Genomic DNA, 13,443 nt, shown 5'->3' on the forward strand with positions numbered 1-13,443 from the left:
GATTATTTCTTCTGTAAAGATGGATGTCTTAGCTAGAAGGGAGTTAAAACTGAAAGCATTTATCTTCTTCCTCTGCTATTTATTGCCAGTACAAGAAAGTCTGGTTTTATACATGCCAATAAAAACTTATTATTTTACATGTAATACACTGTTATTTTTACTGATGTAAACTGTCAGAGCAAAAAAGCACAATATCTTTGTGTCTTTATTGATCTTTTTTTCTTACATTTTAGATGCTGGCATCACCATCAACATCAGGTCAGCTGTCTCAGTTTGGGGCAAGTTTATACGGGCAACAAAGTAAGAATTCTTTTTATTTGATGATTTGTTTATGCTAAATAAGTTACAGTTTCATGCTCTTTGGATAGAGAATGTGCATACAGCTTTTTTTTCTGGTGATTGTAAAAACAGTAGTATGTCTCCTTATTTCTGTTTTGGGTTGTTTTTTTAAGAGACATTTTTGCTTTGCTTAGTTTGCATTTTTGCAGTGTTTAGTATGCAGAGTGTCACATTGACACCGTATAACTGTTAAATACCCAAATACAATCCTATAAAGAAATGTCTGTGATGTAACTGTGACTCTCTGAAGGAAAAACTGAGTTAAGTGAGCTGGGCCAAAATTAGTCTAGTCAGAAAAATATGTAAGGAATGGACGGAAATTATAGCTTAAATTATAACTGATATTTCATGCTCAACAGCAGCCAATTAAATCTTTACGTGCTTGGTAACTTGCATTTGGCAAAGAACTATGCCAGTAAGATTATTGCCTGCTGCACCACTGTGTTTATCTTTCCCACACCTTAAAGATTATTTTCTGTATCTGACACTCTTGTGTATACTGTTGCAGTAGAAGACCTATAAAGCAACAGTCACAGTGTGTATTGCTAGCCACCTAACTTTAGGGCCAGCCTTGAGAACTGAACCTCCTTGTAACTGAGAGGTGTAGGCAGAAAGTGGCTCAGGATGTCTGAGGTACAGTTACACAAGTAAAAGGGATTTTTGAACATCTCTCTTTTATCACTGTTTGCAACTTTCTTGCCAAGTGCATCTGACTTGGATTCTAAGAAAAAAGTTCAGCCTGCTTTATAGAGTCTAGACTTTATCTGGATAGACTGAAAGCATTGTCTGCTAGATGTGTGGGCTTCACAACTTTCCTCGAATAGTTTTTAAAATACAGTGGTTTTGTTTTTGTTTTTTACTGTCTCAGTGGCTGTGAGTGACCAGGTAATATGCACTGACATTTGGTTATGCTACTGAGATTTATATGAGCAGTTTCTGGCCAGTCTGAGAGTCATATTTGGCTCTTTGCTTTTGGGGTCCTAAATATGGCACTGTTGAACTTTTCAACTGATCAGCCTTCAATACAGCCCATGCAGATCTCTCGTTTCAAGTAAAAAAGTGGAAAAAGGAAGCATAAGGAAAAAAAGATACTTTTTTTTTTTTTCTTCTTATGGCAAATATTTCAGCTGCTCCTACTTGCCAGCACAGGAATATGGTTCTACTTCACTGTAACAGCCCTACACATTAAAGAATCTAGTTTGAAGAATGCCAACAGCAAGAAGTAACCATTAGCATAAAATTGGCTTTGCTGAAGCAAATGCTTGCACAAAATAAACCTATTGTAATCAGGTTTTTCAGTCTGATGTATCTAGCTTGGAAGTGTATACATTTTTTATTTACCACTTTATTTTTAAAATTTCACATAATTGTTAATCAGTGTGAAATATTATTTATAATATATATTTATATTCATTAAAATTATTTTGATGCAGCAAATTGCCAAAATATTTACAGCAAACACCTTGGTATAATCGGCATTTAATGAAGTCTTAGGAGGCTTGTTATTGCAAGTCAAATTTACCTCCATTAATTCAGATTAAGAAGTAGTGTGAGCATTACTGCACACTTCTTAGGTTGTAATTTGTAGAGAAGGACATGGACAGACAGCAGCTCTTAAAATGTGAGAGCTGAATGATGGGATGTTTCTGTAGACCTTGTTCATGATGATAACTTGAGCATATGCTACGTCTGTTTGTTGCACTCTTAGTATTTAATCACATTATACACTGGCATATTCACCTGTTCTGCAAGGGTGATGTATCATGGGAGAGTGCTGATTCATTGAAATTTGTCTTCTATTTGGTCTGCAAGATAAAAGATGTAAGAGTCTACCTCAGCAGCCTTATGCCAAAGCAATAGAGACTGTTGCTGATAGCCATCACATTTTAGAGGCTAAGTTTGTTTCTACGATGTGTTGCACTACATGACTTTTTCTTGTCTCTGAGCATCATTCCAAAACTTAGAATCATAGAATTGTTTAGATTTGAAAACATAAACGCAGAAAAGGGATGTGAGAATGACAAGAAACAAGTTTTGGACATTCTAAGACAGGGTAGCAGCTAGTTGTCTTTTGTCCTTCTGAGTTAATTTCTTTTTTTGCCTCACTGAAGTGCTTACTTTATACTATCACACCCAACTGTTAGTGTAGAAAGCACTTCTGATCACAGTGTTAGAAACCTGATTATTTGTAAATGCCAATAGAAGGCAGTTAAAATTTTGCTTGCTTTCTTTTCTTAAATGATTGAACTTGATTGTGGGTACTGAAGTTCTGTTACCAAATAGAAGTAACTTAAATTTAGAGAGAACTGGCCAAAAATGTTGCTTTTGTTGTCCTAAAACCAATGTTATTGTTAACTAAATATTCATAACTTTTTTTATTGAAGGTTTGTTTAATTTTTAACAAGACAGATCAGCGTTCTAAATACTGGCCAAATACATATCAGTTTATTCAGAACTAATTAGCATGTTTCTTGAGTGCAGTTACTAATTTTCTCAAAATCTTTTTTGAGATAATTACAGATTTTCATGTCCTTATCAAAAAGCTCAAAACTGAACCATTCTCTACAGTGTACATTTCAAAGGAAACAAAATTTTGCTAGCTGCTCACAGAAATTCCTTAAAGAGCCTTTCTAATATTTAACAGAAATGGGGCTAAATTTTACATAATTGAGCTTCTGCTGTGCAAAGAGGGACTTAGATTTCACAGTGTACTTTCCTTCAGTCTTTACACTTTTTTGTAGGTTGTCAACATAAATTGTTTCCATCTACATCTGATGGAGAAGACTTTGTTCCTGATTGCTCTATATCTCCACCCCTCTGAATTTTTTTTCAATAGGTGCACTAGGCCTTCCAATGAGGGGAATGAGCAACAATACCCCTCAGTTAAATCGCAGCTTATCACAAGGCACTCAGTTACCGAGCCACGTAACGCCAACAACAGGGGTACCAACAATGTCACTTCATACGCCTCCATCTCCGAGCAGGTATTTATTGTTAGCCAATATTTCTGCCATTGTGTCTTTCTGCAGAGCTCTTATTAAATGTTCTGCATATTTTGCCTCAACTACTTTACAATCTGTTTAATTAAAAAAGAAAAGTAGTTTCTATTGACCGCTGTATGTGTTAGGGGAATAATACTGTTAAACAGTAAGGACTTCCTGTAAGACAGTATTTGATTTTTGTATGTAAAAGACAAATTGCTGGCAAATTTTGCTTCAGAATGTAAGAGGCTGTTTTTTTTTTATTGTTCTCGAAAATGTACAGTTAAAAGTTTTTGTATCAATATTGTACACTGTATAAGAATATTAAGGTAGTAGATCTGAAGTGCTTGTTAAAAAAGGAGCTGTAACACCAGTTCAAATGCATAATACTTAAATATATATCTAAACTTGACCAAGGACTTGATTAGTATGTAATGGGTCATCTGGTATTTCTGAAGAAATCCAAAACTACATTAATTATAGAGAATAATCCAAACATGCCATATTGACGCTAAGCACAAAGTTACAACAGCTCAGAGTCCGTCCTAGGTTAGTAATCTAAATGAGTAACCTAATACTATTGTAGAGATTCATCTCTGTGGATGGTTTTTCTCTTTCAGGGGGATATTGCCTATGAATCCTAGGAATATGATGAACCACTCCCAGGTTGGTCAGGGCATTGGAATTCCCAGCAGGACAAACAGCATGAGCAGTTCAGGGTTAGGCAGCCCCAACAGAAGCTCTCCAAGCATAATATGTATGCCAAAGCAGCAACCCTCTCGACAACCTTTTACTGTGAACAGGTAAGACTGTTTAGTTGGACTGTCCCTGAACAGTCACGGACATGTTTAAATCCTGCTCTGAGAAATCTTAATAGAATTAGAACAAAGCTCAAAGGCTGCTTCATCTGTTCTCGTCTCCTGGCAATAAACTTTGAAGATGCTTTTAATATTCATACAAGTTTTTTGAGGCCTTTAAACTAAATTCTGTTTCTGACTACTGAATTTCTACTCTTGCTTCTTTAAAATATGTAGTGTTTCTCTTGTGTTCCCAAGTTTGGTTTTGAAACATATCTTGATGTTTGGATATATGAATCCATTTTAAGACTATTCATCTGTGAGTTTGGGAAGAAATGTGGCAAGATTCAAAAACACAGTAGTTACTGTGGAAGAATAATTAACTGATTCCAGATATAGTGGAGACCTAGAATTTTACATCTTTAAATTCTGGAATAATACAGACAGTGGTTTGCCACTTGTTTAAGAATTTGTTGGTCATTTGCCTAAAGCTTCTCCATCACTTCTGCTCTTTCTAACTCTGGGCAGGATTCTAACACAACTCATTAGGCTTTAACTGTGTTTTGGTACTGTATTTATGCTTAGTTCATACTGATAAACTTGTAGTAGAAAGTGTGTCAATTCTAATTATTTAGTCACAGCTTTGCACAGCTGACTGCTTTCCAGGCTTCATTCCACACCCTCACAATCTTTGTGCTCCCAGTGTTGTCCTTTCTCTCCCTTCAGGCCTTCCCTAGGAGACTGTCTCTTAAGTGGAGCACAAACAAGCTCATGGGAGTCAGGTGCCACCTCCAACCCAATCTAATGTTTTACAAAAAAATGCGTAAAGGACTAAGGTCAACAGCTATCTAAAGCTTAGTCAGGCTATGTAGTTCTGTGGTTTCACACTGAAACAGGCTTAAAGATGCTTTTACTAGTCATGACAATAAAGATTTATTTAGTAGTGGTTTGTTTTTGGAATAGAAGACTTTGTGTCTTGCTTCCGATTACATAGAATTTGCCTTTTCTTTCCTGTGATGTATAGTGACAAGTAAAGATACAAAGATTTTTAAAAAATGTAAGGTAAAAGGTAATGTAAAAAGATTATTTTAAATTTTAAAGTGTTTTTGAAACCTGAATATCACAAAAGGCTGAAATAGTAATATACTTAAAAATTCTACATGCAGAGGACAAAGATTTTGGAGATTGAAATATGTATAGAAAGTACTTGTTTAAATACCATTCGTAATGAAATCCCTGTCTATAGGAGCATTTGAATGAAAATCCTAATCTTTCACTGTTTGCATTGCGTATCATTTTCAAGAAATTATAACTTCTACAAATTGAGAAGGAAATACAAGTGGGACAATGACAAGTTCATATTCCACAGTTTATTAACCTATACCAGGATAGCAGTAGTTATCCCTGCAAATCTTAACATGGTTATTTCTAATCTAAAGAGAAACAAACAAAAACACTCTTTCATGACTAATGTGATCTGTCATCAGGCTTAATTATATACCCTCAAGATAGAGTTGTCTCCTTTTGGTGCTCTCACCAGGTCTAGAATTCACAGATGGTACCAGGAATGTGTTTCTTCAGACATGTGAGGTGTCAAAGATCTGGATCTCTTTCACATCTACCACCTTGGGGAAGCAGGGCAGGACAGGACCAGTCCTGGCTAGCTGTTCCTTTTCTTGATATTTCAATCAAAAATGAAGCTTTTTTGGCTATTTCAAGTTGAAATTAAATGCTTCAGATTTGTAATTGTGGAAAAAGACCCTGTAGGGAAAATTTCCACTAGGAAAACATTTGCCATTTTTAGTTACGGAAACTGCTAAAACATCAATTTCCATTCTGTTATAGAGGAAAAAAATGAATGTTGTGATTTCAATCAGGGCAGAAATTCAGCATTTCACTCAGCTGGGGCCTACCTTTGGGCTTCTCAACGTCTCCATCTCGCACAGAATGAAGTGGGTCATTTGGAGGGTGCCTTTCGAACCATATTTGTCCTATATGATATTTGGATGTCTTCAAACATTTTTGCCTGACTGTATGAAACTTTAATATAGTTGGTGTCCTCGTGTTACAGAGACCATCCCTATGCTCATAGTAATATCATATGTACATGATGATTGGACACCGTAACTGATCAGCTTACAACTGAGTCATTACAAACTTGATCCCTTCCATGATCCAGCTTCCCACCTGCGAATGAATGGATTGCTGCCTGATTTTTCACTATTGCATTTACTACTGCTTCATTTTTCTATATGAAATTATTGAGTAAAAATCAGATTTGCCATAAGTTGTTAATTGACAGATGTCTGAAGGATCAGTGGCTATTAAAAAACTAAGTTAACTTGAAGTCATTCCAGTTGTCTTGGTCGAGCAGTGCCTGCTGCTGCTGCTCAGAGTTTTCAGAAGTATAAAGGAAAATCATTAAAAACAGAGTTTAGGCTAATGGGAGTTGCTTAAGCTTAAAATAACTTAATTGTCCTGAGCTTTTTTTCTGCGTAGTGCCTTCCACTGGGAATTGCAAAGTATGTGTACCCTTTTGTTTGACTTCCTGGATTTTTTTCACAGTATGTCTGGATTTGGGATGAACAGAAATCAGGCATTTGGAATGAATAACTCCTTATCAAGTAACATTTTTAATGGAACAGGTGAGTTTATTCTGATTGGTGTTGATCTTAAAATACGGTACAGAGATTTTTTTTTTTTACTAAGTCTAATTGAAAAGACTTTGTTCTGTAGGAGTGCAACTTTGTTATAATTTTTAGTTGTTCCATAGAAATGCTGCTCCAAGAGCCATGCTGTGAAACTGTTGCTACTTCATAACAGTGAATTTTAATACTTTTGATGACAAAGTATTCTTTAGAATACTCATTGTACATCACATGTATCTAGATTACATCTAGTCAGCTAGAAATGCAAAATACCTTATGGAATTGAAGAGGGGATCAGAGAAAAAAATATCCTTTTTCTACAAAAACATTATATAGGGTAGGATCAGTGGGAAGGCACTTTCTGACATGTCAAACTCCTTTTAAACAGCTGGTTTATAAAGCAGTCCCTTCAGTCAGGGTGTTTCAGTTGTGATTTTTGTCTGGCAATTACTTCTTCATCTAAATTTAATGAACTAAAGAGAGGAAAATATCCTTGTTCATAAATGCCTTAGGTTTGTCCATGCTGACGTTTCTGTAGGTGGCTGTATATATGAAGGAACTTGAGGTGCTGGTGACATCACAGAGCGGAAGGGTTTGGGCATCCCTTGGGACTTTGTGGCATCATTATAGAGTTGCAGCTCTGGCTTGGCCTATGTAGTATTTTCTTTTGCAAATCAAAAAATGTTATGCAATTTGCACTGCATTGGCTTCACAGCTGCTTCAGTTTTATCTTACCTTATCTAAGGGCGAAAGAGCTCCTTAATGCTTCTACAAATATGGATTATTCTCTCAAATTTGTTCCTGGTAGCTCCTTACATTTTAAACAGGCTGCCTATCCTAGTACTGTAATTTTGATAGCCTGTACTTTACACATGCAGTCTTTAATTCAAAATGAGTAGACCTTGTAACTAAATGCTGTTGACTAGCTATTGTTTAAAAAAAAACCCTAGACACCTTGGTGCTCTTCAGGCTAGTCTCATAACACAGAGGCTGTAGTTATTTGTAATAATTATAGTGAGAGTAAAAAGATCACCTTGAAGAAAGAAAATATATCCTACATTTATCTTGCATATAATGAAGTCTTAGAGTGAAAAAGCTTAAGGGAATTTAAAATACCTGTTTTTATTGTAGATGGAAGTGAAAATGTGACAGGACTGGACCTCTCAGATTTTCCAGCACTAGCAGACAGAAACAGAAGGGAAGGAAGTGGCAATCCAACTCCATTAATAAACCCTTTAGCTGGAAGGGCACCCTATGGTAAGACTACACTTTTGAAAACTCTTTAAATGAAGTTGGTATTTGCTTGATTGTCTAATGAACAACAGAAATCAATAGATAGTCTTCTAAAAAATGCTGACACTTGAGCTTCTAAGTCTAATTTTTAAAAAATAACCAACATGTCTCTGATTGGAAATTCCCCTCAGGATTTTCTAGTATTGGAGCCCATCTGCTTCAATTTTACTTTCAGTAGAAGCTGTTGGGGGGTTTTGGCCTGTATAGTATGGTTTCTCTGAAGCTACTTGCTCTAGACATTTCTTAGCTAATAGCTTGCTTTCTAAGTGCATGTGTACAAGAACTGTCAAGGTCTGAGAAGTAAATTTTAGAAATAATACCTGGTTACTACAGGTGTTACTGTGTCAAATAGCAGCAGCTGTAAACATACAGTATATTTTCTCATTTATTGGTAGTACTTGCTGTAGTATTCACTGTTATGGTGAACCTCAGATTTCAAAAAATAATGTGTAAACATGAAGTGTTAGTCAGATTCCAAGTCTGTCTTATATATTATATATATTATGTAATATATATTATATATTAATCTGCTGAACAGATTAAAAAAATAACAAAAGGAAGAACTTTAAGGTGGTCTTGAAAAATACTAGGTAAGCTTAGCCTGAGCCACAATACTTTTTTATTGTTATTGCTTTTTGTAGATTTTGTCATGCATGTTGCATAAGCTGCTCTAAAAAGTTGCTTTTATTACTGAAAGATATTTTTGTGATACTTGCAAAACTTCCAAGAAAAAGTAACCCAGTGTTTTATAACTATAAAAAGGTAGTTTTTTCCAAAGATATTTCCAACTTTAATGAGAGAGAAATAATAGGTACTGCATTATCAAGAGGAAGTAGCCTCATGGATTGGGCATAACCAGGGCCCTCTGCTTAAGGTGGTGGTGAGAAAGAGCTGAATGAGTTAAAATTAAGTGCTACACACAGTGGAAAGTCACTTCCCCAGACTGAAAAGTTACACTGAGAGTGGAGAGCTTGTCTGTCTCAAAAAGCCATTATATAGAAAATTGATAGAAGATAGGAAAGAGATCCACACAGATACACTTCCAGCATGGAGCTGGTGTTCAACATTCAGCAGCACTGCTGCATAAAAAAATATTACTACCAGTAGTTGCTACTGTGCTTAAACAGTTTCCCCATTTTGGTGCTAGAGTAGCTGTTTGCATGGCAGTGTAGTGAACCAGGAAAGAAACTTCTCTGTTTGAACTATTACCTTGAGCATCTGCTTAATGCAGGGGATGGTTATGTTTGTAGGAACAATCAAACAATGGGGATGTGAGGTGCACTGGACACTGTCTTCAGGAAGAAAAGGTTGAAGAAAGTTTGAAACTGGACAGAGACATAGCTTCTCCGTGCTTAAGTTATTCAGGAAAATTAGACTTCAGATAGCTTTTAGATAGAGAATGTCCAACACAGTTAATTCAGTATCAGTTTTAATTCATACAGTGGAAGAAATGGGAATAACTCTGGGTGAAGAGGGTGAACAGCAGAAACCAGATTAACTCAATGGTTGTTTTTTTTCTTAAATAAAGGAACTTTTATCTCTAATTTCAGAATACTACACTAATAAGTAATGTACTGAACTATTTTAGATCCTACACAGCTATTAAGAATCTTTGAAAAACAGGCCCTAGATGTCCTGTTTTCCTCTAATGCAATGTTGTTTGCAAACAGATCACTGTAATACTTTTCAGTCTCACAGCAGAGTATTTGCCCTTGGATGTGTGGTGTGGGGGGCTTTTCCTTGGTGTTGGTTTGGGGGTTTGGTTTGGTTTTGGTTTTTTTTAACTGGCATTTAAAAAAAAGGTTGCTTTTCAGTAGTTGGAATCCATGTTCCAATGTGACTGGCCTACTTTTTTTAAATTAGGGTCAGAGCACTGAGAGTTGCAGGCTAAATGCTTTCAGTTTTCATACTGAACTGAAAGTAGGAGTCGTTCTTATGTCACAGGCAAGTATTACATTGGTGATATGTTCTGTTGCAATGGATGGCGTCCTTTAAGAATATGTGCTTCTAAAGAGATTATGCTAAGAAACTCTTCATGCAATTAGGGGATGGAGGAAAAATGTGTTACAATTGTAAAAGCAGTATATCCTTCCTTCATCAGTGGATTTACTTAAATACCGCTTAAATAATACCTGTAAAGATTATTTGATTATTTAGACATGCAAAACAGGTGCTGTTCCTGGTAAAAGTACTGGGCTTCATTCTTAAAGCAGTGGATGTGTCTATGAATTTAACCCAGAGTGTTTCTTAGCTCACACTTAAATAAGAGGCTTTAGTCTAATATGTGTGGATGTTTTAAATGAATATGCTTTGTTTTGGTTTACTTGGGTTTTGGTGGTTTTGGTTGGGTTTTTATTTTTTTTTTTTAAGCTGTTTCTGCTGTACAGTTTGCACATGGTAAAAATGGACAGTAAGCAACAGCAGAAAATTCTTTACTTAGCAGTCATTTCATGCTATTCCTGCTTTCATTTTGATGATAGTTGGAATGGTAACAAAACCAGCAAGTGAGCAGTCCCAGGACTTTTCAATACACAACGAAGATTTTCCAGCATTACCAGGCTCCAGCTACAAAGACCCAACATCGAGTAATGATGACAATAAATCCGTAAGTACGCCTTATTCTTCTTTTGCCTGTGCGTATTACTTTTGATGATTATATTTTAAAGTGGGTGCTGACTATATTTATAAGATTTTCAAATTTACCCTCAGAATTAGTGAGAAATTTTGCATAAGTAGCATTTCATATGAAATATATATATATATATATACTGAATACAGTAAGGGAGGAGGGAGTAAATGTGATAACACTGTGTTACTGCAGACTCGTTTTAAAGAATAGTAAAGAGTAAGAAATAATAATTATGAAAGATTGGGCTCTCTTGGAGCATAATCGCAATTTTCTTGACAGACATACTGTTTACATCTCTTTCTTGATGGTTGCAAATGTGCCGACTGTATGTTTCTTGCACCTAAAATTGCTTGAGTTATTATTTCTTGGTATGTCATGGAGTGTTATGTAGGAGCAAAACTATGGTGAAAACTTTATGATGTGATGAGTCCAAAATACCGTCCAGTCACAGGCACTTGGGATATCCATTGTGTATTCAAACTCAGGTGTAAAATATTTCTTATCCTTTTAGACTGTAAGCTGTTGGCTCATTAATAGCTACTACTATATGACAGATATACTTTAGGTAGTGGTGAATACTACATAAGGTTTGTCAGAAAAACTTAAGAGCTTCAGCTTGGTTCCATTTTAGTGCCTAATTTACTGAGTGATTTGACATGCTGGTTTAGAGTGCTTGACTGAAAGGTATGGTCAACAGATTTCTCCATTTTGGCTTGTTTCCATCATACCAATTCTGCAAATCATTTTTATCAGAATTTGAGTACATCAGGCAAAACATCATCCAGCACAGATGGGCCCAAGTTTCCTGGAGACAAAAGTTCAACTACGCAAAACAATAACCAGCAGAAAAAAGGGATCCAGGTGTTACCTGATGGTACGTGTCATTCCCCTTTTTCTTCTTGAAAAGTTTTGACAGTCATTTAAATCACCTTGTTGATTCCTCCACTTCTTGAAAGGATAAAATTAATTTGTTCTTTTTGCCCAGGTCGGGTTACCAACATTCCTCAAGGGATGGTGACGGACCAGTTTGGAATGATCGGCTTGTTAACATTCATCAGGGCAGCAGAGACAGATCCAGGAATGGTACATCTTGCATTAGGAAGTGATTTAACAACATTAGGTCTCAATCTCAACTCGACTGAGTAAGTTGCTGCTTTTTAATACTATCCTCAGTTTTAGTTTTATTATGCTGTCATTCACAATAGGCTCACATGACTGTCAAACCCACAAGATATTTTGCCAATAAGATTTGAAAATGTAATGACAGTAAAATAAAATTCTTATAAACAAAAGAATTATGCTTCAAGGCATACTGAGATCTTGTTATGTGAGCTTTCAATAAACCTAGTGGTTTTGCTTGTTCTCATAACTTCTTTAGAACTTTCTTCATGGAATTGACAGTGAGTTTTTAATAAATTTCATGTATACATTATTTTTCAAATAATAATATTCCTTGAGGTAAATTTGATTTATGTTAGCGTAATAATGAACAGAGCATCTGCACCAAATACTAATTTAAATGAAAATGTAGTTTTATAGTTAACTTTTAGTCATTCAGCTTGCTAAAGTTTAGTCACCTAGGCTTCCTGTAGAGGCAGTAAGGAGGAAAGCAATTATTGACTGCACTAATGGTAAGTGCTTAAGATAGGCGAGATGAATTACTAGCCCAGGGTGTCTGTCTCTCTCTGCTAGTTACAGAAGTAACTTAGGTCAGTGTGGACAAAACAGGTATCTTCTGGGTGACTGTAATGGCAAGAGAAATTTAATATCTGGTACTCTTGACTTTCAGCTGATAATTTCTCATCATTCTGTTAGCAGATTTTTACATAATGTTAGCCCTATTGACAAAATAGTACATGTATCTTAAGGTTTGCACATAAAATACTAACAAATGAAAGCCCAAACAGCATACACATGCAGTTTCCATGTTTCACAAATATACATGGAGCTTCATACAATCAGAAAAGATTGCTGAATGTGGAGATAAAGTTGAAAGGGAAAGCAGAGGAAAAATGGTTCCTAAGTTTTCTGACTTGAAATAATTGGCATTAAGGTATATATTTCTTTCTAGAGATGTAAACTTTTAGAAATTGTCACTTCCAGAAATTCTTTCTGTAGAGCTTACATAAAAACTTAGTCAAATTGTTATGCCACTGGCACTTAGGACAATTGTTTTGAAATAGTTTTTAAGTTAGTTGTCTGTAGTTATTTGCAGAGTGTGTTACGTTAACATAGTATCTTCTTCACATATAGTGTTAGTCTTGCAGGTCACTTCTCCGTTGAATCCAGTAGTTTCCCCACTCCCATCACTTCTCCCACAACATAAAAAGAATGCATAAAGAGCAGTTATGCTGGCCTCGGGTTGCTGCTTCTCCTTGGTAGTCCCCTGCTTACAGCAGTGACAGGGAAACTGGTCTCCTGGATCTACACAATGCTTAAGTAATTTACTGTTCTTAGTACAGATTGTTGAAACTTAATTTGAGCTGATCAGCTGAAACTAGAATGCCTTTGCTCTCTAAAATAATTTCAGGTACATCTGTATCTGAACTCTTTAGTTACTAGCACAGGTGGAATCCGGTTATATTGTTTGGTTATACAGCTACTTTCTTCTGGTGTTTGCATGCAAAATAGTAGTAGTGATAATATTTTTGGTATTTTATTAAATGTTACTCATTAGTTTTAATGACTAACATAAAGCTTAAACTTAACACATCTCTTAGAAAGTCTACACAAAATCTCATAGGTTTATGTAGAAC

General features: G+C 35.7%; 1 protein-coding gene across 4 annotated transcripts in view; it reads left to right on the forward strand.

The window, feature by feature from the left end:
- Window positions 1-13,443, forward strand: part of CNOT2 (CCR4-NOT transcription complex subunit 2) — a 90,863-nt gene that overhangs the window by 65,110 nt on the left and 12,310 nt on the right. For all 4 annotated transcript variants that reach the window (XM_031043267.2, XM_034062908.1, XM_034062909.1 and 1 more), the window contains 8 exons: window positions 234-300; window positions 3,176-3,323; window positions 3,941-4,123; window positions 6,683-6,762; window positions 7,897-8,022; window positions 10,539-10,663; window positions 11,441-11,561; window positions 11,673-11,829. In XM_031043267.2, the coding sequence (XP_030899127.1) occupies window positions 234-300; window positions 3,176-3,323; window positions 3,941-4,123; window positions 6,683-6,762; window positions 7,897-8,022; window positions 10,539-10,663; window positions 11,441-11,561; window positions 11,673-11,829 (1,007 nt within the window). The remainder of the gene's footprint in view (window positions 1-233; window positions 301-3,175; window positions 3,324-3,940; window positions 4,124-6,682; window positions 6,763-7,896; window positions 8,023-10,538; window positions 10,664-11,440; window positions 11,562-11,672; window positions 11,830-13,443) is intronic.

The sequence above is a fragment of the Melopsittacus undulatus genome, chromosome 5, assembly GCF_012275295.1.
Source record: "Melopsittacus undulatus isolate bMelUnd1 chromosome 5, bMelUnd1.mat.Z, whole genome shotgun sequence".
Lineage (NCBI taxonomy): Eukaryota > Metazoa > Chordata > Aves > Psittaciformes > Psittaculidae > Melopsittacus > Melopsittacus undulatus.